This window comes from Phaethon aethereus (genome assembly GCF_964289735.1).
Source record: "Phaethon aethereus genome assembly, chromosome: 2".
NCBI classification, from domain to species: Eukaryota; Metazoa; Chordata; class Aves; order Phaethontiformes; family Phaethontidae; genus Phaethon; species Phaethon aethereus.
In genome coordinates this window covers 10,452,826-10,479,621 of record NC_138582.1, presented here as the reverse complement: position 1 = coordinate 10,479,621, position 26,796 = coordinate 10,452,826, and the positions used below count along the sequence as shown (strand labels likewise).

The 26,796-nt window shown below is 37.9% G+C and overlaps 1 protein-coding gene across 1 annotated transcript in view; it reads right to left on the bottom strand.

Moving 5' to 3' along the window:
* The window catches only part of ADCY8 (adenylate cyclase 8), a gene marked incomplete at its 3' end in the record, with an annotated part of 140,195 nt that overhangs the window by 9,416 nt on the left and 103,983 nt on the right, over nucleotides 1-26,796 (bottom strand). The window contains exons 9-15 of the mRNA XM_082014870.1: nucleotides 26,053-26,153; nucleotides 18,149-18,350; nucleotides 14,678-14,767; nucleotides 13,200-13,372; nucleotides 11,451-11,532; nucleotides 5,605-5,763; nucleotides 1,857-2,003 (exon numbers count right to left, since the gene is read on the bottom strand). Coding sequence (XP_081870996.1) covers nucleotides 1,857-2,003; nucleotides 5,605-5,763; nucleotides 11,451-11,532; nucleotides 13,200-13,372; nucleotides 14,678-14,767; nucleotides 18,149-18,350; nucleotides 26,053-26,153 — 954 coding nt within the window. The remainder of the gene's footprint in view (nucleotides 1-1,856; nucleotides 2,004-5,604; nucleotides 5,764-11,450; nucleotides 11,533-13,199; nucleotides 13,373-14,677; nucleotides 14,768-18,148; nucleotides 18,351-26,052; nucleotides 26,154-26,796) is intronic.

Below are 26,796 nucleotides of genomic sequence, written 5' to 3'. Positions count from 1 at the left end.
AGATCCTCAAAGAAAGAAAGGTTTTTAAAGTAGGACTGAGGCAGAATTAAAATACTTTAAACAAAAAGACACTGATTCTTAAATCTTCATTCAGTTGTATTCTAAACCCTGGGGGGGTCTGAACTCTGCCAATACTTTAGTTTTCTGGAAAAAAGTTTTCTGTATGATTAATTTATGGCAGAATCCTGGTCCAGATGCAAAGTATGCTAAGTATGCCTTCTCGTCTTCTCTCAAAAACTCAATCTTTTGCACTCTGATAATGCTTTTTGAGTTGAGAGTCAAAGTGGTAAAAGATGTTCTCTTTTTTCAAACCACAATCTTTCTCCTTTCTCTGTTTTAGACAATTGTTCCATGATTACATAGCTCATGTGGGATGTGAGATCCAGATCCAGATCCATCTCCTTTTGAGGGTACAAATTCTGTTTTCTTCAACTGCATCTTAATTTTAAGCTGACAAGACACTCAACACTTGTCCAGTTGATACTCTACCACAATACAGAAATTAATTAAAAAATTCCTTGGGATAAACAGGGTATTCTTGGGCAGGATTTTTTACTGTTTCTCAATGATTTCTTGCTATCCATGTGCCTTCTCCCCTGTTGTCTGGTTTAGTACTGATCTTGCCTTGCTCATTAGAATTCTGAAAAAGATGTCTTTTTCCCACTTCTTTTTTAAATAACTTCTCCAAAAACAGAGTCACAGACCAACAATACCACCACCAGCTCCCCCTTTTCTATCGGGACCATTCCGGTCTAGCACACAGATCTAATTCCACTGTTAAGTAGAGATGTCTCAGATTCTACTACTACCATTCAGGGAACTCAGGAGGGCTACACACTCTTGAAAACTGATTGCAGTGTATAGGTGAAAATTCCCCAGGCTAGGTAATTTTGGCCTTACCTTTGCACTGTTCCTAGTTTTAAAGTTTTTTCAAGTCTCTTCATTGGTCTATCCTTTGTAGCTTTTCTAATTCCTCTTGGGATCATTGCAGGACATGATACTACCTGTCTAAGCTTCCTTACTAACTAGTTGTCAGAGTATGCAATACCAAGTATGCAACTTGCTCCTGGCTTCCTCTTCGCTTTCGAGGTTTTCCTTGCTTCCACCTGGCAATAGCTACTCTGGGGATCTGACTTTTCTTCTCCTGTTTATGTTATCCCCACCTCAGCTCCTTTCTGAAATTAACTGGACCTAAATAAATTCTTTTTCCTTTCTATGTAATTTCCTTTTTTTTTTTTTTCATTTCCCTTCACCTCTGAATTTCTCAGTAAGCAGCTTTACTTCATTTACTTCATTACACACAACATACCTGACCAGACAAGTCTCCTCAGATAGTATGTTACCACCTTCCATCCTCTACCTAACATTTGCTTCTGAGCTCTGTGCTTCACATCTAACTTGACACTGTTTCATCTCTAACATTCATTGAATCCATTCAACCAGTGTCTTTAACAAGACAACATCTTAAACATTAAACATTAAAACAACTTCTTTATCTGTTTGGATTTGGACCACTACTTTCCAGAACTGTTGCAAATATCTTCATTCTTCTTTCTTCTACAGAAATAAAGCATGTGCTACTTCTACATACACTGCAGCAGATTGTGCTTTTATTTATGCATGGTTATAGTCAATTAACTGTTGATTTCAACCTCTATCTCACTAGGTCATTCAGACCACAGTTTGGCAAGACTAAGTGCAAAAAAGCAAAATAGACAATCGTAGATGGAGTAAAAAAATCAGACACTTATTGGAAGCAGAATAGTTACTAAATTTGATAGTTTAGGCTGACGTATTCAGTATTTGGGAACTCATCATTTAAGCACTATTAGATTTTCTCTAGTAGCTGGTATTACCTCATCAAAATCCGCAATGATTTCATTCAGCAAGCGCAGACATTCCACTCCTTGGTTATTCATCTCGGTCTGGGAATAGAAGTCAGCAAATCCAGGAATCGAAGCAAACATCACACCAACAGCATCATAGGACTGAGAGTATAATTCCTAAAAGAACAGTGAAGAAAAATGCGTTGAAGTGGTAGTATAGGAAAGAGAGCGTAACTGGCTGCATTAAAATATTTTTTTTTTCCATGCATAACACCATAATATCTGAGGTCTACATTAGTATATGAAGTATTAGCCAAGCTCAATGAGGAGGCTGACAGTTCTCATATATTTATCATGGCTTATATGCAAGGTTTGTCTTTTCTTTGAAAGCCTGCTCTTTCTGTTTCTGAGGTCAGGGAGCTACACCAGGAAGAATGAAATGGAATTTTTCATGTTGATTTATATGGGGAACCACTTGAAGAAAGGAAGGATTCATTTACAAGTGTAAATACCAGAGAATCAAACACTGTTAGGCAAGTAAAAGGAACCTAATGTTTATTATTTGTTATTAGTTAAATCTGACTCATAATTGTTCGCAGTTGACAATATATTTCTAAATTTGTTCATTAACGGATCAGATGGGACCATTTAAAATGCCTAAGTCACCTCTTTGTAAAGTGTCCTCTCAGTTACCACATTTTCTGGTGGATAATTTATACTTCACACTACTGCAGCTGTTTACAAGTTTGTTTATTCAGAGGTTTTCAGAGTGCCCTTACTCTGTGGTAAATTGTGGTTCTCCTAAGGTGACTATGGAGCTATTTGGTTGACTGGCTCTGGGAGACGTTCCTGCTATTAGGGTTTGAAAGGACGGAGAAACAGAAATGAGGGTGATAATGGAGTTACTGGGGACAGAAAGCAGCTTATAAGGGATAGGACACAGGAGGCTATTAGGATAAAGTATGCCCTGGGATAAGCTTCCACTTACATTATTCATATATTCACTTTGGTACTGAATGACAGATTTATTTATGGATGGATTCTCTTCATTGTATATGTGAAAACGCGATCAGTTCTTCTCTGCACCCAAACAAATTTTTAAGAACAAAACTTATTTCAACTTTAAAAATACCAAGGACAGATCCCCGCTTCCCAATTCTTGGTAAGCGTTTCTAGTGGCTAATATACCACAACCATATGCATTCTTTTTTGTTGAATTATTTTCTAGCTTCAATTTCTGTAATTTTACCCAATGGCAGATACTTTCATTTCTGTTCTGGGACTTCTCTTACGACATTGTTACCTGGAGTAGTTGATTCTTGTTAGTGTACTTCAGGAAATTTTAATGCTTTGCTCTCATGATAAAAGGACTTACTGCTGGATGCCACACATCTGATATGAATAACTCAGGTTCCTCTTCTCCTTTGATCCTGCCTCTCCCTAGAAAAGCACCCTGAATCCCTGCCCTGCACTTTGCTGTGCTGCTAATGCTGTTTCTTATCTAGACTCTTTAACAAAGCATCCTACAGTAAAAGTGGGAAAATTCTGTTAGTTTCCAAGGACATTGCAAAGCTTTGATTGATTGAGAAAAAACATGACCGATTCCCTTCCTGCCATTACACTTTCTTTCACTGAAGTACATCTGCAGGGTCATGGAAGCCATGCTATAAGGACAGTCTTATTCCCCTTCATAGGTACAGAAAAAAGTAATGGACACATTAGTTTGTAGATGCTTATGGAAAACTAGACAATATGCACTAGGGGAAGCATATATACACTCAGACGTACTCTTTCCTCAGATCATGAAGATAGAAAACAACTGGCTGAGCCTTCAGTTGCTCAGTTTTTCTATTTTTGGGAAGAAGCATCAGATAGAAATAATACATCCATGAGAAAACACTTACAGTACATATTTGGGAATTCATTTTTTGAGAGCAGAGAAATTAACTTAATGGACAGACATGGACTGTAGGATTGATTGTCCTGAAATCTGGTAGATGTTACAGCCAGCCGGCTCATGCATAAATCACCCCCAAGTATAGTCACTCTGGAAATTGCCTCACAGAAAACAGGGTTGGTGGAGTTGAATTCAGTGGCAAATTATCGAAATATCAACAGTGATCCATGGCGCATCTGTTTACTTTTGAAGATTATTATGCATGTGAGTGTATGTGAATGAATGTGTAAGACACGACATGTATTCCCTGAAAATCCATAATGCAGTTATGCCAGAACACACTGTTGTTGGTATCGGACTCTGCTCCATTTACAATAAAGCATTTTAACCCGGTTGCTTTCACACAGGAATTTTCTCATGTTCAGAGCAGTGCTTTTATGGCAGTTTAATACCCATAGACTGTAAAATTCCTCAAGAGGCTGATTTCTAAAGTGCCTTTCTTTATAACTTCTCACTAGGTGATATTTGGAATGACATCTTCAGAACACAATAATTCCTCATTGTGCAGTCTAATTTGTCTCACTACATCTATTTCCAAAACGTACAGTCAGAAAAGGGTAGCCTTGACTCCTTTTTGCTGCATAATGAATGGATATGTCTGTGCTGGCAACCTGAATCCTGCAACATTTGTCACCACTTCATTATAAAATATAATTCCAACATTACATGAGAAAATTCCAGTTTCATTATACAATAGCCTTTATTCACAGGTAATATTATAATATGCATCTGCCTTATTTCAGATAAGGAGTAAGTGACTTACTACTGCTTCCAGAAACAAATGCTGGCCTTTCCTTTATCCCGTCAGCAACCTGTCTTCAAGCTCTCTTTTAGGAGTATCCAGGGACTCCATTATCAAGGTTTTTTTTGTGTACTACACTATTTAGGAATACAGCCACAAACTATGTTTTTTTAAACTGTCTTAAAGAGGCAATTCAGGGGCAATATGAAACGGCAAAAATGTTCTCTTGGATCTGAAGATGCAAGAGGCTCTGGTCTGTTGCAGCCTGTTGTGCAGATTCCTTCCATAATAACTAGCAGGGCTGTGATAATACTTCTACAACACTGGACTATCTTAAGGTTGCACAGGCATTCTGTTAAATTTGTTTATCTTTTTGGGGAATACTAGATTTTCATAGGCTTGTAGGTTGGAAAGGACCTCGAAGGTCATCTAATACAGTTCCCACTCAAAGCAGGGCCAATTATGTCAAGTCTTTCATGGCCTTGTTCGGTTGAGGGTTGAATATCTCCAGGACTGGAGATTTCACAATCTTTCTGAGCCCTGATGCGATGGCCACTTTCCCAGGGATTTTTTCTTTTCTTGTATCTAACTCGGATTTTTCTTCCTGCAACTTGTGTTGTTGCCTCTTGTCCTTCCACTTGCACACTGGAGAAGAGAAGTTTATTCTTCCCTATAAACACCCATTAGGTAGTTGAAGACAATGAGGTCCTCTTTCAGCCTTTTCCTCTTAAGGTTGAATGAACCCAGCTCTCTCAGCCTCTCCTCATATGTCATGTGGCTCTTGGTGGCCTTGGTGGCCAACAATCATCTTGGTGGCCCTCCATTAGACTTGATCTGGGAGGTTCATGTGTCTCGTACAGGTGAGCCTCAACCTGGAAATACCATTCCAGATGTTGTCCTAGAAGTGCAGAACCCTTTACTCTAAAACATGAATGTTTTTTTAATGTGGATTATCTACCAAATATTGTAAGTATTTGTGTAATGAATCCTATCAAGAACTAAGTTGTAACAATTTCCTAACAAATCTGATTTTAATATGCTACTTAAACAAAAGTATCAGAAATAAAATTGATACCTACTTCATTATCCCGATCCTTCTCCAGGAAGTGACGGGCGACATGACTGGGTAAAATATTCCGCAGCATATTTTCATTGTGTTCCCTTAACTCCTTCATTTCATTGATTTCTTCTTTTGCTTGAACACGCCACAGGAAATCCAACCTTGCTGTGTATTCAAGCTGTAGTTCCACAAAGGAAAAAAAGGCAAAAATAAAACTTGGTAAGAGTAGACATTGTATTGTCGTCCTGGCAGGCTGCTCCTGCCATGTAACCACCTTCAGTGTTGCTGAAGATCTTTGACTCAGGAAGAATTTGATTTCATTGCCAGAAGAAGAGATTATTTCTTTGCCTTGTGTATGGTGAGTTTCTCAGAGGAATCTTGGGCAAAATAACATCTGTCATATTACTGCTATGGTCAGTGGCTAGAAAATGTCACAAAATTATTTTCCTTTTAAGCACTTCTTTATTAGATAAGAGAGTCAGACAGGGGATAAGGTATTGGAAGGTATTTGTATCGGTATGAAATAAAGATGTTCCCCTTTTCATATGTGTTTTCAAATGAAATGGGTTTCATGAGAAAACAGCTTAAGGGTCATTCTAAACACTTTTCAGTGACAGTTGGTTTACTTCTCAAGGATTACCATCTTTCAGCAAAATTATATATAACAGCACAACACAGTACCAAAGATGACTTTCAAATCTGTGGCACCAAAATGGGGTATTTCTACTGCTGGAACATGCAGTTCTTTGCAATTTAAGTCACTTACACGATAGTGAAAGACATGCTATTTTATACTCCTTCGATTAACGTCCCTTGATGTATTGTGGATCCAGAGTCCGCAGTTAAAATTTGGTATGTGCACTGTGGCAGTGCCTGATATCCCCAACTACAAACCAAAGTTAAATGTTTTCTAGGGCTGTATGCGTACAGAATAAAAGTTTTCCTGTACAGCACAGTGTATATATGCATATATATGTATTATGTATTTGTATATATATGCACACATATAAAACCATATTCATATATACATAAATGTCAGCTGTCTGCTAGCTGAAGTGGGGAACATGTCGAAATATCATGTTGTTTGCCTGAGAGGCACGTGTGTCAACACATGGACAAGACCAACAGTGCCAGAACTTTTGAGTGCATTACACTGATGGAGAGTTTTAATCAGCTTTTAAGGCAGGTGATACTGCAGCTTGCACAAGGGGTGGCTTATTAAGCTACAGGCTTATTGAAAATGGTGGAAATATATCAGTGTGCAGTAAGCTGAAAGAGAAAATACATTTGTGAGGCTTGAGATGCTCTAACCAGAGACAATAGTCAAACACCCAGCAGAGAAGAGTATTATACCAGCAAATAAATGCATTTTACAATTGGGAGAGACATCAAATTTTTTGCTGAAAGGTGCTGGGATTAAGGAATTGGTTAGGATATAATTCACGTACCAAGCTGAAATGAAACCACTGCAAGCCTGCAGTGGGTGAGAGTGACTAAGAGGGGTTCAGGCATTGTTTAGTGACTCATCTTGTTCACGTTTTTCGCCACCAGCAGTGACTAACGGCAAATGGTTCAGAAGAAAATGCAAAGCACCTTGCCGGGGTCTTATATGTTGACTGTACTCCAGGGAGCTTTCCTTTCTGAAAGTTAAAGGTGACCCTGGCTTGATATAAACTTCCAAAACTTTTATGCAATTTAGCAGTGGTTTACTTGTCCTCTGGGTGCTACTAGCCCTATATATACAATTAATCTCTTCTCTAGTTCTAATATTTTGACCTTCCATCTTGTAACTATTAGTTCCCTAAATTAACTGCATGAAACAAACCTGTCAGGAAAAAGTATTTTTAAATTATTTTGTCAAGATTTTTCAGTTTCCTTCCCCCTTCCTTTTGTGCTAGAAGACAGAGCCCATACCATATCATAACTGACTTTCATCTCTACCAGCTGGCTGAGAAGTCTATGTATGACTATAATTTTGCAAGGACTTCTAAAGGTATTTTACAGATTGGCTTGGAGCAGGAGCTGCTGGTGGATTCTGAGTTCTTTGATACCACAACAATAAGAGATTTGCAAAAAACTGTAGTATGGTTTTTCACAGCTGATTTTTTATGCTTCTGTACAGGAAAATTTCACATCTCTAAACCTAGCTCAGAACAGCAGCAGCTAATCCTTACGTTTTAAATAACGTCATTCTGGTTATTTATAATCCCATTGTAACATGAAACATTTTTCTTGCATCACCCATGGACAACTGAGGTGACACTGTCAGAGGTAAAAGCATATGCCACATATGTGGTTTGAAAATAGAAAATTTTAAGAAGATGTTTTGCTAAATTCTGATATTTGTTAAAATTAACAAAGTTAATTGAGTTGAGTTTTGGGGTTATTTTTTGATTGTATAAAGAAATATTCCTAGGCACAATGGTGCCAATTATAATGACTGTCTGCAACATAAATCTTGAGATGTCCAGGTTTTTTCACCTTCATATGTAGCTCTACAATTCCAACAGTGAGTGAATAAAATGGAGAAGATGTATTACACAGAAAGCCTAACACTTCCTATATCATTTAAATGCTGTACAACCCAATCTCTCCGCAGACAATTGCCCCATGCAAAGAAAGCACAAGGTAAGGATCAGCGTTTGAGGGGTGGAATATTCTTCTTTAGAGAATGAGAAGAGGATTTACATCCCAAAGGGACACTTTCAACCACTGAACACAGTCTAACTCCAGACAAAACAAGCAATATCTTCTCTTCACTACACTAAAATCTGAATATAGAAAGGATAATGGAGAGACTCGAAGCATAATAGCAGAATTAAGTATGTCTCTTCTCTTTTTCTCTATCAGTTGGAACAATCTCCTCTTCATATTTCCTTATTCCTCTCCTTTTTCCCAAGCATGAAGAAAGTTCAGTGGGTCATGCTTGTTGCAGATAAATTGCTGTGTAGGGATGTCAGTCCTTCCTCCATTCCCACAAGGCTCTGCAGAGCTAAGCTACAGCCCTGACATCCAGAGGTCATTAGGTACATAGCTGCCTGTGTCTCCCTGTCAAAGGTCAAGTCTTCCTTTCTACCAAAGAGCCCCAGAAGCAGAGGAGCAAACCAGTCAGTCAGTCAGCACTTGCCCACACCCAAACACTCGTCTGGTGTAGGCAAAGTCTACATTCAGATCTACAATCTGAAAGAAACCAGAGAGGATTTTACCCTCTGTTTTATAAGGCGTCTTTTTAGGTCTAATTGGGGTGCAAGGAGAGGAGGGACCGAGTTTACTGTGGGCAGTTTTATTCTCTCTTTGCAATTGTTAAAACCTTCTCTTTTAAAGCCATGGCAGAATGATTCACTCAGGGTTCACAGGCTATTTATATTGCATGTTTTCACTAGAGATGCATTTCTAGTGAAGATAAAATATGGTCTACTATATATACGGTAGATATGAATACTCTATATGGTACTGTATTTTCACAAGGTTTTAAAGGATAGTTTCAGTTCATACAAAGTGTTCTACTTAACTCATTAAAAAGATAAAGCAGTAAATGAACACATTTTACAAGAGAGTAAGCCTAGCTTAGAAATTTCCCACAACACTTCCGTCATGTGCTTTTTCTCAAGTTTGATTTGCAGAAACACTGCTGTGAAATATGTATCAGTTGTGTTAAAAAGGTGTGCTTCTAGATGAAATTGAATTTCTAACAGGGAATTAGTCTATTTAGCCTGATGTCACGTAACAGTAACACAACTACTTTTAATTATGGGTTTAGAACCAGAGGCCCTCAAGATTTACTGGCTGAAGTACAGGTAAGATTTTAAGAAAGCTCTGCGTCTCATTAGACAGTCTCACACAATGTTTTCTTGAAGCTAACTTAAAATTCTGGGTGCAAAAGTAGGGATTAACTTTAAATCACAATGGATAAAGAACAGTTGTTAGTTGTTCAGAAACTAAAGTTCCATAAGCTTGATCTTACAAAAACCATCTTTTTTATAAATCCACCTAAAACAAGGCAAAGTTTTAAGCTATTCTACTTTGGATACTTTTGCAGTTTGTGAGAAGCAAAGGTGTGCTGGAGGACAACTTTATTGGATTTACCATGCTCTCAATCAATTCAGACTATTGAAGTGATATTTTTTTTAGTGTGGTCTGAAGAAAATGTTTATATATGTCTTTAATTTGTATTTATACAGAGATCTTTAGGTTAATTCTGTAGTAGGAAATTAAACAATACAAGGAATTGTTCCTGGGCACTGTCAATGGATATTGTTAAATTGATTAAGTGGTCCTATGAGTTGTTTGAGAGAACATGCAGGAGTTAGCATATCTCAGGGACCATTTCCAAGCCGTAGTTTGAGTGCAGCTGCCTTGTTCTATGGAAAAAAGAAGATAAATAGGATGGAGAAAGACTGTGCTGTGTTAACAGGCCTCTGGGGTGGAAAATACTCTTAAACACCCCAGATCAGGCTTATATAGAAGGCAAACATTTACACTCAGAATTGTGATTCTGAAGAGCCATTGCCTGGATTCTGCCTAATCCTTGCTCAATTTAAACTTCTTTAGCTTTTTCTTTCTTTGTACTTACTCTCATTTTAGATGATTCCCAACACTTAGATTCGTACCTTTGTGTATGTTAAGAATAATTGGGAATATTATAAGGCTTATCACAAATTTGGGATGTTCAGTTCTTATTTGTTGCATTATGTCTCGGTAAAGATATGTCGAAGTACATTGTTTTCTGTCAAACTTAAATATGGGTACAAAGCACATTTCGTCCCTTGCTTCCCCTACTCATTCATTCTTCATTTCCTAAAAAAAAGATGATAAAAAGGAAGAAAATTGCTAGAATATTTAGGTCTTGACTTCTTTTTGCTCTCCTATGGAAGGAAGCCTCTAGGTACCTGCACAACTTACTTACAAAGTTATTGTAATATTGTAATAAAGTGTATAATATTGTGTTATTCATCACAGCAACATTCCTCTCATTGCCTCATTGAAATCAGGATTGAGAAATGTTGGTATTAGTTAGCCTAATGCTCTTGAAGGGAAAATCTTTAAGCAAGTTGAACATGCAGGACAAAGTCTAAAGGTTATTGTGGTTGCTGCTTCCTTTAATGCAGTGGTCCTATTTGTATTTATGTGAACAGAAACTGCCTGAAGTCAGCATGTTTGACATGCAGCAGCCTAGAGGTTGCCAACCAGAAGCGCTGTGGAGAAAACACCCTGCTTTAGGTGGCTTTTACTCAATGCATTTTTTGGTTTAAATCTGAATTTGTCATACTTCAATCTCCCTATGCACTGTGTATGGATTCCGTTCCTCCTCAAGGATATCAATCCTACAGCTCTGAGACCCCTAAATGCTGGTTATGATCTAGATCCACATGAAAGAATTCTTGCAAGTTGTCCATGACTTGAAGAAGTTAGTGTTGGTGCTTAATTGCAAATTTTCCTCAAGTCTGGTGTTTTTTCTCTATGAACATACTAAGCTATTTCACAGGAGTTTTATTATTTACTATTTGCTATTCCCTTTATTATTCCTGGTTTTAAGCCTATTCAAGTGCACTGAAGCAGTCAGATGCCACTGGAATTGTAGAGATACCCAAGATAAAAGAAGTCCCATTTGTTCCTTCAATTTCTATTAGAAAATGCAATATAACTTGCGTATTGCTGAATATCATATTGCACATGTTATTTAAGAATGCTAGGCAATGTCAGATGTGGGCTTTCTTTAATCAGATTCTGCATATGGTTTATTAAATTGTTAAAGGTCATATGCTCAAGTGGATAAAAAGGCAGTTGGTATTTTGAAAGTAATTATTGTCAAATCCCGCAATTGCAAGTGATATAGGGAACGGTTAAAGCAAATGTTTGCATTACCTGTTGGCCATGATAAAATACGGCTAAAAGAAACATTGCCATCAGTAGTAAAGATGCCTCCTTTGTACCCAGGAAGTCTGTGCTGGAAAAAAATCCAAAGTAAAATACAGTTATTGATTTGTCAGTGTTGTAATTGTTCAGAAGTTTCATTTTATAATGCACCCTGGTACTTCTTCTTGTTCTTTAAAAAATCCACTCTATTTGAAACTTTAACTTAGCAATAACTAGTTCAAGAGGACAGGAGTGTAATTAGAGTGCTCACTGTTTGGAGTCAAATGTATTAAATAGCTAAATTGTAGTCAACAGTAGATACAGAGAAGGTGATGATCTTTCTCTTTCAAATGTGATATGCAAGCTGTGTGTCAGTCATTCTCTTTTCCTGGGAGCTTGGTAAACAACCATGAACATCACAGCCCCTGCAGAAACAGGAGGTAGGATCTGGGTGGGGAAAGGTTGAGGCTGGAGCTGGGAAAGAGAAACTTTCAGGTTGTGAAAGTAAAAGCCCAGTGAATGGGTTTAGCAATAACAGATAAACCCCAAAGCAGGTGCTGAAAGTTCAACATCCCTGTATTGTGAGAAAGGTTCAGAGAAGATGACAGGTAAGTTAAGGAAGGAGGTGTGGAAAGGAGAATCAAAAGAATGGCAAACAGAAATTAGGAGTGGTTTTAACAAACCACAAAGAGGAGCACAGAGAAAAAATCTCTGCCTATGAGAGGGGAAGTAAAGGAAACTCTTGCAGACAGTAGGGAAGCAAATAAGATGAGCCAAGAAGGTACTGGCCGTATGAAATTGCTGAGATGTTGTCTGTGGAGGTGAAGGTGTGACAAAATAAGGTGAAAGGGGTCCAGAGTAGTTAAAGGGGGCTTCAAATCTGAGGAGAAATTACAGTTATGTGGAAACAGGACAAAACTGAAGAAAATTAGTATCTCTGTAATGGCAGGGTTTTTTAAAAAGAATAAATGAAGAGGTTGGGAAACTGGTAGGGCCAATCTCATAGTAAAACAAAAGGGAGAAAGAACGAAATTTGGAGGTGAGTCAAACTGTCATTTGAGGAGGATCTTCATCTGGCATGCACTTACAAGCACAAGTAACTGCACTACTAAATTGGTCAAGTATTAAAGACTGAAGAAGGGTTTTTCTGAATAAGCTAAATCCCTGCTGATCTAGATTCAGTTATTGCAACACTTGGTGCACCTCTGACTGCAAATTACTGTGGCTCTTCTGTCTTCCTCTTCAACTCCTCTTACTGGGGAGGAAGACTGGGAGGAGGAGTCTGTCCTTCAATTGCCCTCCTACAAAATGGGATCATCCCTGTATTCTTTGTCTCTTTCACAACTACACGTTATAGTTTGAAATGTAGACAGTAAAAACAGTGCCCCTAAAAAATCGATTGTTCACTCCCATTTTCTTAAATTGAGGTGAGAGTTTCGATCAGTATCGCTGGAGTTTTCAAGAATAAAAGCAACCAATGCATATGCACTGTAATGCACACTTTTAGAAACCTGGATAGACTATGGGAGACATAAGAAAGAAACCCTGCTCACTATTTAAATGTCCTCATGAAATGAGAATTTTAGTAAAAAGGCCTGAGAAAGGATCACATTATAAATCTTTTTGGATTAGTCATTACCTCTTGCAACCATCACTCCATACTTAACTATGGTGCTATCCAATATGAGTATACTCTGGCAAGACTTGACCCATTACCTTATTAAAATGCTGTTCCTAAAGGGGGCTGTGAACACTTACTCTCCGTTGTGGTTAAAGTTGTCATACTGCAGAAAAAGGGAAGCATAAATGGTCTCAGTCAGCAGAGAATAGATCGCAATCATGATGAGAAGTACTGCCAGCTTCAAGACAGAGTTGAGACGAAGAAAAACTGCACAGGTCACCATTGCCAGCACACCAGTGAAGACAAAATACTGAACAGAAAACAGCAGTGGTTACTTTCAGTCATCAGTGACCACATATTCAGTCCATAAATATCTACATAAATGATCAAGTGATAAGAAGCATAAAAAATACTGTGCTTGATTTCAGTGATCGGCTCAGTCTTCTTAGGGTACAGCACTTATTTGAAAATAAATGCTTTGGTAAAATAGAATGTGAAATTACAAATTCTCTATTTTGCATGGCACGTCCATGTTAACAGAAATCTTCCTGTGAGCCTTTATGGCATTCATTGTATTAGAAGGGAAAGGGCGTTCTGTATAGTGAAAAGAGGACAGGGAGAGATGTTGCATGGAGTAGTTTGCTAATGGAAAGTCAACTGAGAGAAAATAATTTATACTCATTTGGATTTTGAACTTCCACAAGACCCACATTAATCAAGATGAGAGAATCATTAATCCTTTTCCCATCTACTTGAAGACAGGATAAAGCCACAGGTTCGGTGTTTTTTGTTTGGTTTTGTTTTTAATGTTGCAGGTTTAGCTTATTTACATTACTCTCTTAAAATGTGATGCCTGGAAGTTTTTTTTCTCAGTGATTAGACATCTGTCAAATGCAATCCATGCAGCTGATACTGGATACAGAGTGACAATCATGTCCATGAGCCATTCAGATTTAAAATAGCAACCCACAGCCCAAATGTAGTTTAAATTAACTCCTATATACAGCTTTAGGAGAGAGAGCATTCATTTTTCTGAGTACATTTTTTCTTTAGTACAGTTCATCTGTAGGAAAGTCTGCACCCCTGCAATTTGCGGCATACTGCTGGCAATATCGTGACACCGCCATGTGACTTTCTAAGCCACATACTTCTTTTATCTGCACATGACCAACCATTGATTTTATTGCCTGCTTGCTCATCAGAGAGAGGATTTTTTTTCTCCAAATGCAAATTGAAAATAACTACAGCAGAGTGACTGCTGGTTTTGCTGTGTAAGAAGTATTAGCGTCCATTAGCTTCATACGAATTAAGTAAGTAGTGTGTTTTATTGCAGTAGGTTAATTGAATCATTGCTGGATGTGCTTCCAGCATAAAGGCTCTGTATGAAGTTCAAAGGTTAAAACTTGGTTGTAATGCCCCATTAGACCATAAGATTAATTCCTTCTGTAACCCGCCTCTGCTTTTTCTATCAGCATATGGATAGACGCAAAGGTTCAGCTTCACAGTGTTGTTGAACCAGCTGACTCCACCACCAGAACACAGGTCACTGATTCCAGGTAGTGGTTGCCACCTTTGTGGATCCATGCCTTGGATTCAAAAGTTCCCTCAGAAATACCTCAGGATAGGAACAGATGTCTGTAAAAGATGCAGATGAGTTAAACGTCTGGTTCTTCAGGGCTACTGGTTTGTCAAAATCACACCATAGCTGTGAAGAAAGAAAAAAAAATAAATAAGGGCTATATTGAGCACTGGTGACTAAGTGTTTGTGTGGCTGCGTTCAGGGATGGAACTGGCTGACCTGCTCTCCATGCCAGCTCCCTAACTGGCACTAAGGACTAAATGGACAGTAACAAGACATATCGTGGAGATGAAATGGAAAGGGGGTAGCTATTCACACCATAGACATTCAGCATCTGAATAGTCTTCCTATACTCTCTTGTTGCCAAAGGTGAAAGATGAGCTTCTCCAGGAGTTTCAGATGACTGATGTTAGACTCTTAAGAATTACCCGCTCAAAATATTTATACTTTGCTATAGACTATAGAGAAAAGTATTAAATTGGGAGCATAAAATCAGACTGCATGTGTGCACTTGTCTGCAAGCAGTTTTTTTCTGCTACATTGCTATGGACAGAGTTATCCAAAATGTGGGACAAAATCCCATGGTGTCATGCAGAACTGGCTTGTGCCAAAACATAATGTGGTCCCAGAGCTGCAACTTGTGATGCCTAGAATTGAAGAGAATGAAAATCCATTCATGATACAATGGTTTTGAGAATGTAATACTGTCTTTGGCTGTTATGACCTGCGTTTATTTTAATGGTATTTCAAAGCAAGTGTATTAAATATAAACAAAACAGCAGTGTTGAGCTGAAATACATCATGGTCTTAGAACAGAGGAAAAAAATCATTAATGGTTTCGTATTTTGACAGTTAAAGCAGATGGAGTCTCCTGTTGCATATACTAATCCAATCTGGATGTTTATACTAGGTCATTTCATCAAACCAGTATGTACAAGTTAGTTCCCCTGTCTTTCTTTCCAACAGACAGTTTGTTAAATGAGGCCCAATTTCTTATAATTGAATTCTAATGAATTTTGAACTTGGAACTCTCTTGTTTGTTCTTTCAGCAATTCAGTCATCTCTGCAATGCAGCAACATTATCTAGGTTGTCTGTGCAGTTCTCTGTGACAACAGATAGTTAATGGTACCTTCTGAAAGTTTATGAGCTGTACAGCACCTCTCTGCAGGGCAGAGTGCCATAGAAACCACGCTGGATGTCTTTTTAAAAGACCCTAAGGATCAGAAACTTTATTCTAATTTTATAACAATAAGAATGCACTTGATGTAAAGAACCGCAAGACTCATTGGCCCTCCTGGTGAAACCAAAGCCTTATGTCCTTTGTTAGAAAGCATCTGAGTCTTCGTCCACTCCAAGTGTGTGCATTTAAACTCAGTGGATGCATATAGCTGCAAGGCTGAGCTGCATTACCTGTTCTTAAATGAGTGCAGGACTCCCCTGAGAAAACTATTATTAATGGCAGAATTTTGATATATGAAATAATGAAGTTATATGAATGTTGTGATTTCCTGTAGAGGTCAGACTCAGTGGCTCAAGTCATTGCCTTTCTAAATATATGACAATAAATATAACTGTTTAAGGCTTTATAGAAACCCAGTGGTATGACAGCAAAAAGAATTATACTTCTTTTGAATGTTTTTGGATTAGCCATCCCACAAGACTACAGTGGACACAATCTTAAAAAATAACCCACAACAAGTCAGGGGAAAATCTCGTTATCATCATATCCATGGTAAATTGGGTATCGAAAGCCCGTTAGAGATCATCTAGTTTCAAGAGCAAGATTAATTCTTCCAAAATCTTTCCTGACAGATATTTGTCACACATGATTTAAAAACCTCTAAATTCTACAACACTCCTTTGTGAGCTATACTATAATGTGCCACTGTCCTTATCTTCAGGAAGTTTTCAACCCTATTGAACTTCCTGTCATTTACTGTATTTGTATTTTCTCTGTAAGGATAGCAATCAGTGGCTGCATTCTTCTTTCTCCGACTAACTCTCCTATCAGTGACTGCATGGTATCATTAAATAACCCAGACAGCTGCTGTGTCCTCCCATATTGGCAACCTGAATTCAGTCATGGAAGAATGACAGCAATCTCATCTCTGTTAGCAAAAGATGAGGCAAATCCTTGAAGTATCAGACTTCAGCATACTTACTCCAATGATATAATAAACATAATTATTATTAATTATTACAGGATAATTGTTGTTGCTGTTGTATTGTTATAGTTGCTATTGTTATTACTGTCACTAAATGCTTTCCTGGTCTCTTCTATAAGGAAATAAATATTTACAAATAATAAAGTTCAGATGAAAAAACACTCTTGCATTCATAGCCAAAAGGTGCCCTACAAAAGGAGAGAGTGATGAAAATATTACTTTAATCTACCAGTGAGATGTTTGCCGCCTTCTTGGTTCACTTGCCAAGTTGTCTGACATGGTAATCTGTCTAATTCATGCAAAACTTTCTCATATTTCTGAAGACATCCAGATAATCAGTGCTCTGTTGCATTTGCATGTTTTCTACATGTCTTACAAAGATCCCAGTCTTTTATCATATGACATTGTATAGAGCCAGGCCCACAGCATTCAATTTCCAATATTTTTATCTAACCACAGCTGCTAAGCAAAGCTTGGTGCATGCGTTGCCTCACTCATATATATCCGATATTTGATATAGATATACCGATGATATAGATATATTGATACATAACAGTATATAACAGATATACTGATAAATTTTGCTCTAGATTCATCACACTTTAGGATCTTAGTGGAGATGTGTATATTAGGAGCCCAATCAGACTAAAATCCATGTGTGAGCAGTAAAAGGAAGAAAATTTCTTTATTGGGACCAGTATGATCAAAGTAAATCATCAGGGATGCCTGTTTTTCTGCACTTACTATAAAGCAAGCTGAGAGTGACTATGCTCATAGCTTGGTACTTCATCGAAGATGAATCTGGGCTAAAGTGTTTTGTCACACCACCAAATGAGCAAAGGGAAAGGTATGTTTAGTATTTACGCTTTTTAACTTCTTTTTACATGCTGTAGTTACTGGCTCAGCTTGACTTTCTCTGTCCTTTTTTTGAAGGTGTTTTCTGAGTTTGTAGACACTTCTCATATTTTCTAGTAACCTAATAACGGGAGAACTGTGAGATGAGGAATTTAATATCTATAAGCATTACTTGGATTTACAGTCTTTAAAGAAGTATATCAGCTTGTCAGAAAATTAGAAATGGTCCTCAAAGGGTAGGTATATTGAACAGAAAGAAGAAAAAGAGTTTTAAAAATAGATGATGCTCATGAGGGAGAAATAATTAGATATTTCAGAAATACATACTTTAAGCAAGAGATTGAATTTCCTGAAGCTGTGGTACTTTGCCTTTTATATTTAAAAGCTGGCTTACAGACACATTAGTTAGCAAGTCCTGTAGCAAGATTAATAATTTATAAATCATCTTTTCCTGTATAATATTCCCTAGTCCCCTATGAAGCTTACAATATTGATGATGGCTCCAAGAAAATTAATCAGAATGGATGCAAATATAATGACATTCCTAGCCAGGTAGGTCTCATTAATCCAGCAGCAAGTTTTCCGGAGCATTAAGGGTAAACATTTGTAATCCTCTGCCGTAGTGATTAGCACAAGAGCGGAGTGCAGCATAATCAGAATAGAAAACTGAATGACCATTGGTATCACCCTAGGAAGAAGAAAAAGAGAATCGAGCATTAAATCTAAACAGAATACCACTGCTAATAAAAATAAATGTGCAAACAGTTAAGACTAAGAAAAATCAGTTGTCATAAATCAGAGACAATTACTCCAGGAAAAAACAAACACAGAAAGCGAAGATTTGTTCATATTCCATAGGTTTGCCATTGCTTCGCATGGTTTCTTGCTGAGAAACTGCTGTTGAAGAAACAAGCCAGGGAAATCACTGCCAGTGCCTCTATCCGTCTATATACAGTCTGAACGGCAGGAATGCCCTTTCTTTTGGCACTCAGTTGTCCCTTAAATTTCTTTCAGAACAAATCTATTCAGCCTGTAGGGTCCTGATGCCTCTTACATATGAGCTGGTTCCTACTCTAGCAGGCTAGTTTGGGGGCAGTTTAGTAGAGTGTAATTTTGTATACAACACAACACGTGTCTTTTAAGACACATATACTCACACTATACTGAGGGTCATAGGCTCTCAAGTGAGTAAAATAATGCAGCCTGTTTTCTGGAGGAAGTCAGGATATAATAATCACAGAAGTGCAAGATTCCCCTCATTTTAGCTGCAGCTAAGAATCTCACTGGTTTCTAAAAAAGCAAAAGAACTGGTCTACTGTTTCCATGGAAGCCCTTTAAAATATAAAGAAGGTAAAAAGGTGTTCTGTGATCCAAACATATTTAAATAAAACATGCTGAAATAAAATATGTAATTTGGCATGCTCTATAAACTTTGTTCTTGCAAATGTGATCCTCAATCAAGTATTGGTAAGTGTGTACACAATTCAATTCCTTTAAATAAACTGTTAACCATAATTTCTTCTAGTACAACTTTCATTATGTTTTTCTAAACTTATTCTTTTTTCTTGCTTAAATCTGGGACCTGAAGTCAATCAAGAAAACAACACGGTTGGGAAATGTGGTAAATTGTTTTACTTTGCTGAGAAGAAAGCACTCAATTCTTCACGAGCCACCTTTTTTTATCTCCCTTTGTGCCAAGTCATTGCCTTTCTGTGTCTCTTTTCCCAAAGATCAAACCCATGCAAGGGAACTCCACTGCTCCTGTGAATTTCTCCCCTTTTCACTCGGCTTTCCCCTGCCTTTGTGCTATAAGAAGAATGATTAAACTTGGGGCTTTGAATTAGGTAAGCAAATTTTCTAGCAACCTAGTTACACACATGCCAGTACACTACAGTGATTTAATCATAATGTCTCACAGAAAAAACTCTTTGAAAGTGGACTATCGGGGTGCTTGAGGGAGGCTTCTGCACTTGCAGGTGGCTGAATGTGGGTAAGCTGTATGCTACTCATTAAGCCTTCTGTAAACATATGTTTTGTCTTATTGAAAAACATGAAGTTTCAGATTTTGCTACACATCAACTATCCCTCTTCTTTTTGGGTAGGGTGCAATGCTATTTGTACACCTGCACCATACAACAAGACATATTTAAGCATATCAGGTGGAAATAGTAGTGAAAATATTAACATAGCTTTTCTTTCCTTGTTTTTCAGCAGGTCAGCCAGATCCACTCCCTGAATCGGAATGGACTGTATCTAAAATTCTCCTCAATTTCAGGCTATTCAGATCTGGCTTTAGAAGAGCAGATTCTAGAGCTGTACAGGTCTGAATTCAAATCTGTGGTTTAAGCCTATCAACATAACTACAGCTCTCACTCTAAAAAAATTCACCATAGTAGGTATTTAACCAACAGGAAGAAGAAACCACACAGATAATGGCAGGCGAGGATACATGCCATAGCAGGACAAGCTTGAGCGTCAGTCTGTGTGGGAACTGGCATTTCTTGTCTCTGGCCATGTTTGCATGGGTGGATAGAGTCCAAAATATTTGCATCGAGGAGACACCAAAGGTGCACTGGGTAGTTTATGTGAAAACTGTGAGTACATCTTCCTCACAGTACTGATGTTTGTAGAAAACACCTTGAGAAAACAAGATAAATGAAAATGTTTATGTGCAAAAGGAAATATGTTTTGTGGAAAAAAGGTAGGCATAAGTCAGAGTATATGTGGGGAAATGTTGGTCATGTTGAGGTTGGAAAAAGACTTAAATAACATATGAGGTACAGGTGCCAAATCTGAAAGAGATTCAAGTGCAGAACTGTACTCCTGTATGCTTTAGCCTGCTTAATTTTAAATATTATCATTTACAAGAATGTTCTGATTTGTAATGTCCTAATTCAGCTGTGATGATAGAGATTCACATACATTAAATTTGATGCTCCTTTAAAGGTAATATTTGCACAAATATTCATTTCTGATCATCCAAACAGACTTGCTGGCACAATGACTCCTTTAAAGTATCAGGACAGAATAACATGCAAATTACTTCAATCTTTCTTGTCTATCACCTACCAAAATTAACCAAGTTAACACAGAAATATGATCAAGGTATAAGAGTTTGAAAACAGCATGCAAACCTCAGAATAATTTATGATAATGCAGCTATGGCTTATATGTACAGCTCCTACTCTCAGAACCACAAAATTAATTAGACTTGCAGTATAGGAGTCCAGAAAATAAAATGACTTAAGCAGATAATAAACAGAAAAGGAGGCTGTAGTCAGGAGAGAGTTATTCTTTTGGAACATGTCTGAACTGCTGAACTGCTAGAAGTAAGATACATGTGCATAAGATGATTTTTTCTTTGTAGCACCAAATTATAATACAAAATGTTTTGAAGTGTAATGTGAAAAATATAAAAATGGAAGTTGTCTTCCCTAATAAACTGAAATAAGATGAATTACACATTAACTTCCCGTGAGAGCTTCCATGTGGTAATATTAGCTTTGACACTGTTCTGATGATGTACCATTGGTAGGAAATGTTATCTTACACACTTGGGTCAATATTTCACTCCAACAAGCTTTGTCAGAGTTTTGTGTGTGACTTGAATACAGGACACAATGGAGCTTCCCAAAAAAGTCCCATACTCTCCAGCAAGCTCACCCAGAAGTAAAGCTTGCTTTTGGAAAAAAGAACAAAGTAGCCAGTAAAAACAAACTATGAGGGGAAGAGTGAATAATGAGGAAAAAAGGATTAGAGCAGGAGCCACAGTTTTCATCCTGTGTGACTAAAAGTTTTGTGGGAAGAGCCTCAGGACTTGCTGAAATTCCCACGGCTACCAAGTAGGGACACAATCCAACAATGCCTTGAGAGCAGCTTTTGTCTGTAAAAATACACAGAAAGCCAAGGAGAGACAGTCAATAAAGCTAGGGAAAAGCTGGACAATATGTTCATGGAGAACTAGTCAAGAGGGTCAAGAGCACTCATCAAGAGAGCTGTGTAGTTTAAAATATGATTAATCTCACTGCACAGCAGCCTCTTACATTTATTCAGATGGAAGGCACTTTGAGATCCACTGATTTACCTGTTCTCCAGTGCTACACTTTGAACCCAGAGTATAGACATTGACAGATAGTTAGATTAATTCCTTCAATTTCCTACACTATAGCAGTGTTCTGCAGTAGCTTTCTTGCTTTCCAAAGCTAAATGACTGAGATCTTTGGAACTGATAGTTTCTATCTATATATCAGATAGAATAAAATCATAGAATCATTTAGGTTGGAAAGACCTTTAAGACCATGAAGTCCAACTGTGAACCTAACACTCCCAGGTCCACCACTAAACCATGTCCCTAAGCACCACATCTACACGTCTTGTAAATACCTCCAGGGATGATGACTCAACCACTTCCCTGGGCAGCCTGTTCCAGTGCTTGACAACCCTTTTGGGGAAGAAATCTTTCCTAATATCCAATCCAAACCTCCCCTGGTGCAACTTGAGGCCATTTCCTTTTGTCCTATCACTTGTTATTTGGGAGAAGAGACTGACACCCACCTTACTAAAACCTCCTTTCAGGTAGTTGTAGAGAGTGATAAGGTCTCCCTTCAGCCTCCTTTTCTCCAGGCTGAACAACCTCAGTTCCCTCAGCTGCTCCTCGTAAGACTTGTGCTCTAAATCCTTCACCAGCTTCATTGCCCTTCTCTGGACACACTCCAGCACCTTAACGTCCTTCTTGTAGTGAGGGGCCCAAAACTGAACAGTGTTCGAGGTGTGGCCTCACCAGTGCCCAGTACAGACAGTCTATATATGCAGGTGTAGCCTACCAGTTCTGCAGACCTAGCCTGACCCAGCTCTAAATGAAAGAAAATTAAGGCTTCCATAAAGATTAGGGTCAAACCTCAAGAGGTTGGACCTGAGGACACTAAACATGAGTTCTTATTTTGGAATGCCAGCTCTATATGTAAGACACAGTGCTATTGAATTAAGGTACTATAAAGGGAGCATCTAGGGACCTAAGTCTGGGATATCAATTCAAAATGCAGCATAACCTGCTTGGGTGCCTGAGAAACCATGGCCTTGTATTCGATCGTAATAAATAGATAGGCAATCAAAATTCCTCTACTGTAGCTGTTCGGTTGAACATTGATGTGTTTGTCTCTTGTCTGAGCCTGCTTCAGATAACAAAATGGAAGTCTGCACACCCATGACCTCCTAGAAGATCAATCCAGTATCTGTGCTCAGATTTTGTTAGCAGCATGCTGATAGGATCAAGTACAGCAGAAGACAGCCAAGGTTAGAGGAATAGGAACAAACAGCCATAATGCTCTTCTGTCCATGAACTACAGAACTAGGACACCTGGGTTGGATCCCCTCTTCATTTAAGAAGAGATTCAAGACCAAATGCTTTTCTTTATAGGTGTTGCCTTACTGTCAAGATCAAGTGAATTTTGAAATGGAGCTTTTGCCTTCCCTCTTCCTTGTGTACAGTCGCAAATGGAAACTGAGCCAGAAGGAAAGTTTACTAAAACAGAAGACGCAGATGTTTAAATGAACAACAGTTTGAAATCTGTTCTTCTCTCCTTGCAAGAATAACCCAGTGAAAAACTGACAGAAGTAAGAGTAGTTCAGCAGTCTACTCTAGTTTGATCTATTGCCCATGTGAGCATATAGAAAGTTCATTGCAGGAAATGAATCAAACTCCCAGGCCCCTCAGATGAATCGCTGCAAGGTTGGCAATGTAACTTAATGGCTTCACAGAGGATAATTACAGCAGAAATACGGCATTAATTTATGTCACTTAGAGTAATTTCCCCAACTCAATATTTCAAATAATGAAAACTCTTGCAAAGTTTTTTAAATTCAGTGATGTGCCTGCCCTGTCAGGAAAAGTGTGAATGGATCAAATATTTATCCTGTGGGAGACAGATACAAACTGAGATAAAATTCTGAAATTCTCATACACAGTAGATGCAATAATAGAAAGATGATTCCCTTCTTTAAAACACAGACTAAGGCAACCTATGTGGGAAATTCCCTGAAGATCCTTAGTAAGGTATGTTTTACGATGATTTAAATAATGTTTTCTTTCACCACGTTTCCAGAAATCCCCAAAAGACGCAGCTCAGAAAAATATTCAAACACGTACTTAAGCAAATACAAAATTCCATCCCTGTTCAACAGAGCACTGAAGCATTTGTTGAAAGACACTTAAATGTGTTGTTAGGAAATGGGTAAGTTACCGTGAGGAGTGTGAATTATAGTTTGTTAGTTGTTCCATGGAAATGATGTCCATGTTTTTCCACTGTGGTAGTTTACTTCTCTGGTATCTATTAGAGGTGTAACAGATGAGCATGCAGTTATTTCCAAGAATGTCTGAATCCAAATCTTGCCTAACTTTGTGATAGCTTGTTCATGTGCTCACACTGTGAATTGTTTTTATAACTGGAACTCAGAAAGTTTGAACTTCCAGATTATTTCCTCATTCAATACATTTACGTGTATTGAAACCTTCTTACTCAAAACCCCTCATCCTGTTTCATTAGGGTTGCTCAGCTTTTGACCTCCGTTCATTTAAGAGGCGTGCTTTTTTAAGATTGAAATACAGTTTTGAAGCAGAGTAACAGAACTCGCAAACTGAAAACCAAAATTTGCCTTCTTCAATCTTGATAGTCATCTACAGCTCCTGAAAGAACAGAAGAAAGAACTGCCATAAAGCACCCATGTGGATCCAAATCTTCTCTCAAAAGGGAGAGCGGTAACTATTCTTTCCATAATTATCTTCCCATGTTCCAGCAATCAATCTTTAAGACCATTCTTGAGGCCAAGGATCCATAACTTTGTTTAAAAACCTCTGCTGATCTTGTGTATTCCTTATGTTGAAATTTATCTAATCTTTATATGAAGCTATTTATATTTACAGCCTATTTAACATTCAGTGACAAAAAGCATTTGTGAAGTGCCGGGAAAAACACAAGACTACTGTGCAAAATGGGAAACCAGAATCTGAGACAACTGCAGGCAATGTGGTTATGTGACTCCTTCCTCCCCTAATTCCAGTGGCACTAGACACCCTCATGAGAATTAAAAGATACGAATTTTTGCAGATAGAAAAAGTGTCTTTTTTTTTTTTTTGCTGGTATAGAAGTGACTGATATGGCAGCAGAAATCTTTTTGGAAAACAGATTCCATTAATAAGATCCATAAATCTTCTTGTACCTACTGAGAAAAAAATAAAATAACACCTACCAGAAGTGAATAATTTTGAATGTGTATTGGGAGGAGTTTAAAAAAGCAAACAGACTTACTAGTGTTAGAGCAATATAGAGCATAAGAAACAGCAGAAGGTCAGGTACTACTCTGGGTACTTTCCCAGCTGAGAACTACAAAATGCATGGGACACCACTGCTGCAAAATGCAATTGCCTGCCTGCATCTAACCACAATTTTTGTGTTCTTAAACATAAACATGGTGAACCATGGCTGCCACAGGTGACCCAAGAAATATTGCTGCATTACTATAACACAATAAATACCTTATTTCTTTATATAAGTACTGTATTTTCAAGGTTATTCTACAGGCAGCCATAAGTTAAGATTCATCTGAGTGTTAGAAACCACCTGAGAATTATGTTCATCTGGGCATTTCCATTATAGCACTTGCTCTGCCAAAGACCAAACAGGACCAGGGGCAAGTTTTAGCAGGAGTCATGTTCTGCTGGCTCTGCTATGATGCTAGAAAACTGACCACAGTCCTTGTATGCACTCTTGTGTTCTCACTAATAAATAGTAGACAAAAAGCCGGTTGATGGTTTTGACTCTGTAAAACATGTGGACACAGAGGTCACATTTATCATATTCCTATCATATATCACATGATAGGAAGATGTCTCTTAGTCAACCCCATATAAAAGTGGAAGTGGGAAAAGATCTACCAAATCACCTGCTTGCTTCTTCTTGATGGCACGAGATTTCTTTCCCCAGCTGGGTAGTACATATCATTAGCAACAAAACACAACAGTACAATTTTCTTATGTAGCACGTAAGAAACAAAACTAAAACAATCACTGATTCCCAAGGTGACTACCAGTCACTTAGCAAAGTGGCACTGTTATAAGTCTGGATCATGTTTAACTTCAACACTGGAAGCATCAGGCCATACCACGTCAAACAACATAGTGTCAGTAGATGCTGCTGTCTCACATGAAAACCTGTAGCTGCAGCTAACATGATACACAAGCAGATAATAATGGGAAAAAAAGTGCAAAAATATTTCTGAACATTTTGGAGGACAAGCAGGTTTTATTGGCTCATTCCACGTCAATCCTAGAAATAGTATTCCACTATTGCCCCAAGTCCGCCTTCAGATACACAGCAATATCTTTCTGTATTTACCTGGAAGAAGGAAGTAAGCTTTGGATAGCCGTGATAAATACAAGAACAATAAATGCGCACACCAAGTTTGATTTGAACACCTCGTCCCGCATTTGAGAATACTAGAATAAAAAAAGAAAAAAGAAGAGTAAATTAGCTGTTAACTCATGCAGTAGTTTCATAAAAACTGATGCATAGAGGAGGCTTTGGGGAAATTAGCAGGAAAAGCTAATAAATCAATAAACCTGAATTTGTTTTTTAAAATGAGACACAAGAAATAAAACATTAATAAGATGGTGAAATACTTTATCCAAGAGAGTAAAACTCTGTAGTTTTAAATACAAAGTTGTTTTACTTGGCTGACTCTTATTTCAAAATTATTTGCTTTAAAAATCCCCAGGTAGATATTAGGGGCTTGTGCTGCCGAGTAGAATACTAAATACTTAATAGCTTACCCAGAGAAACCATGGGTTTCTTCACCTGAAGACAAACACTGAACTCAGCGGCAACTCTGCATGCCTGTGCAGAAATTTCTCAGTTTGGGCATTCTCCAAAGAGAAAATGAAGGCGGTATTATTATGGAAAAGACCATCTGAGGTGCATTATTATTATGATTTCTTGCACAAGTATTTTCCTCCAACATATCAAACCACTGAAAATACGAGTAGGATCCCCTTTTGTGGGATTTACCAAGAAAAGGAGTAACGGATACATCAGTGAATCACTATGGATGAGTTTAGAATGGAAACATTACCCAAGTCCTCA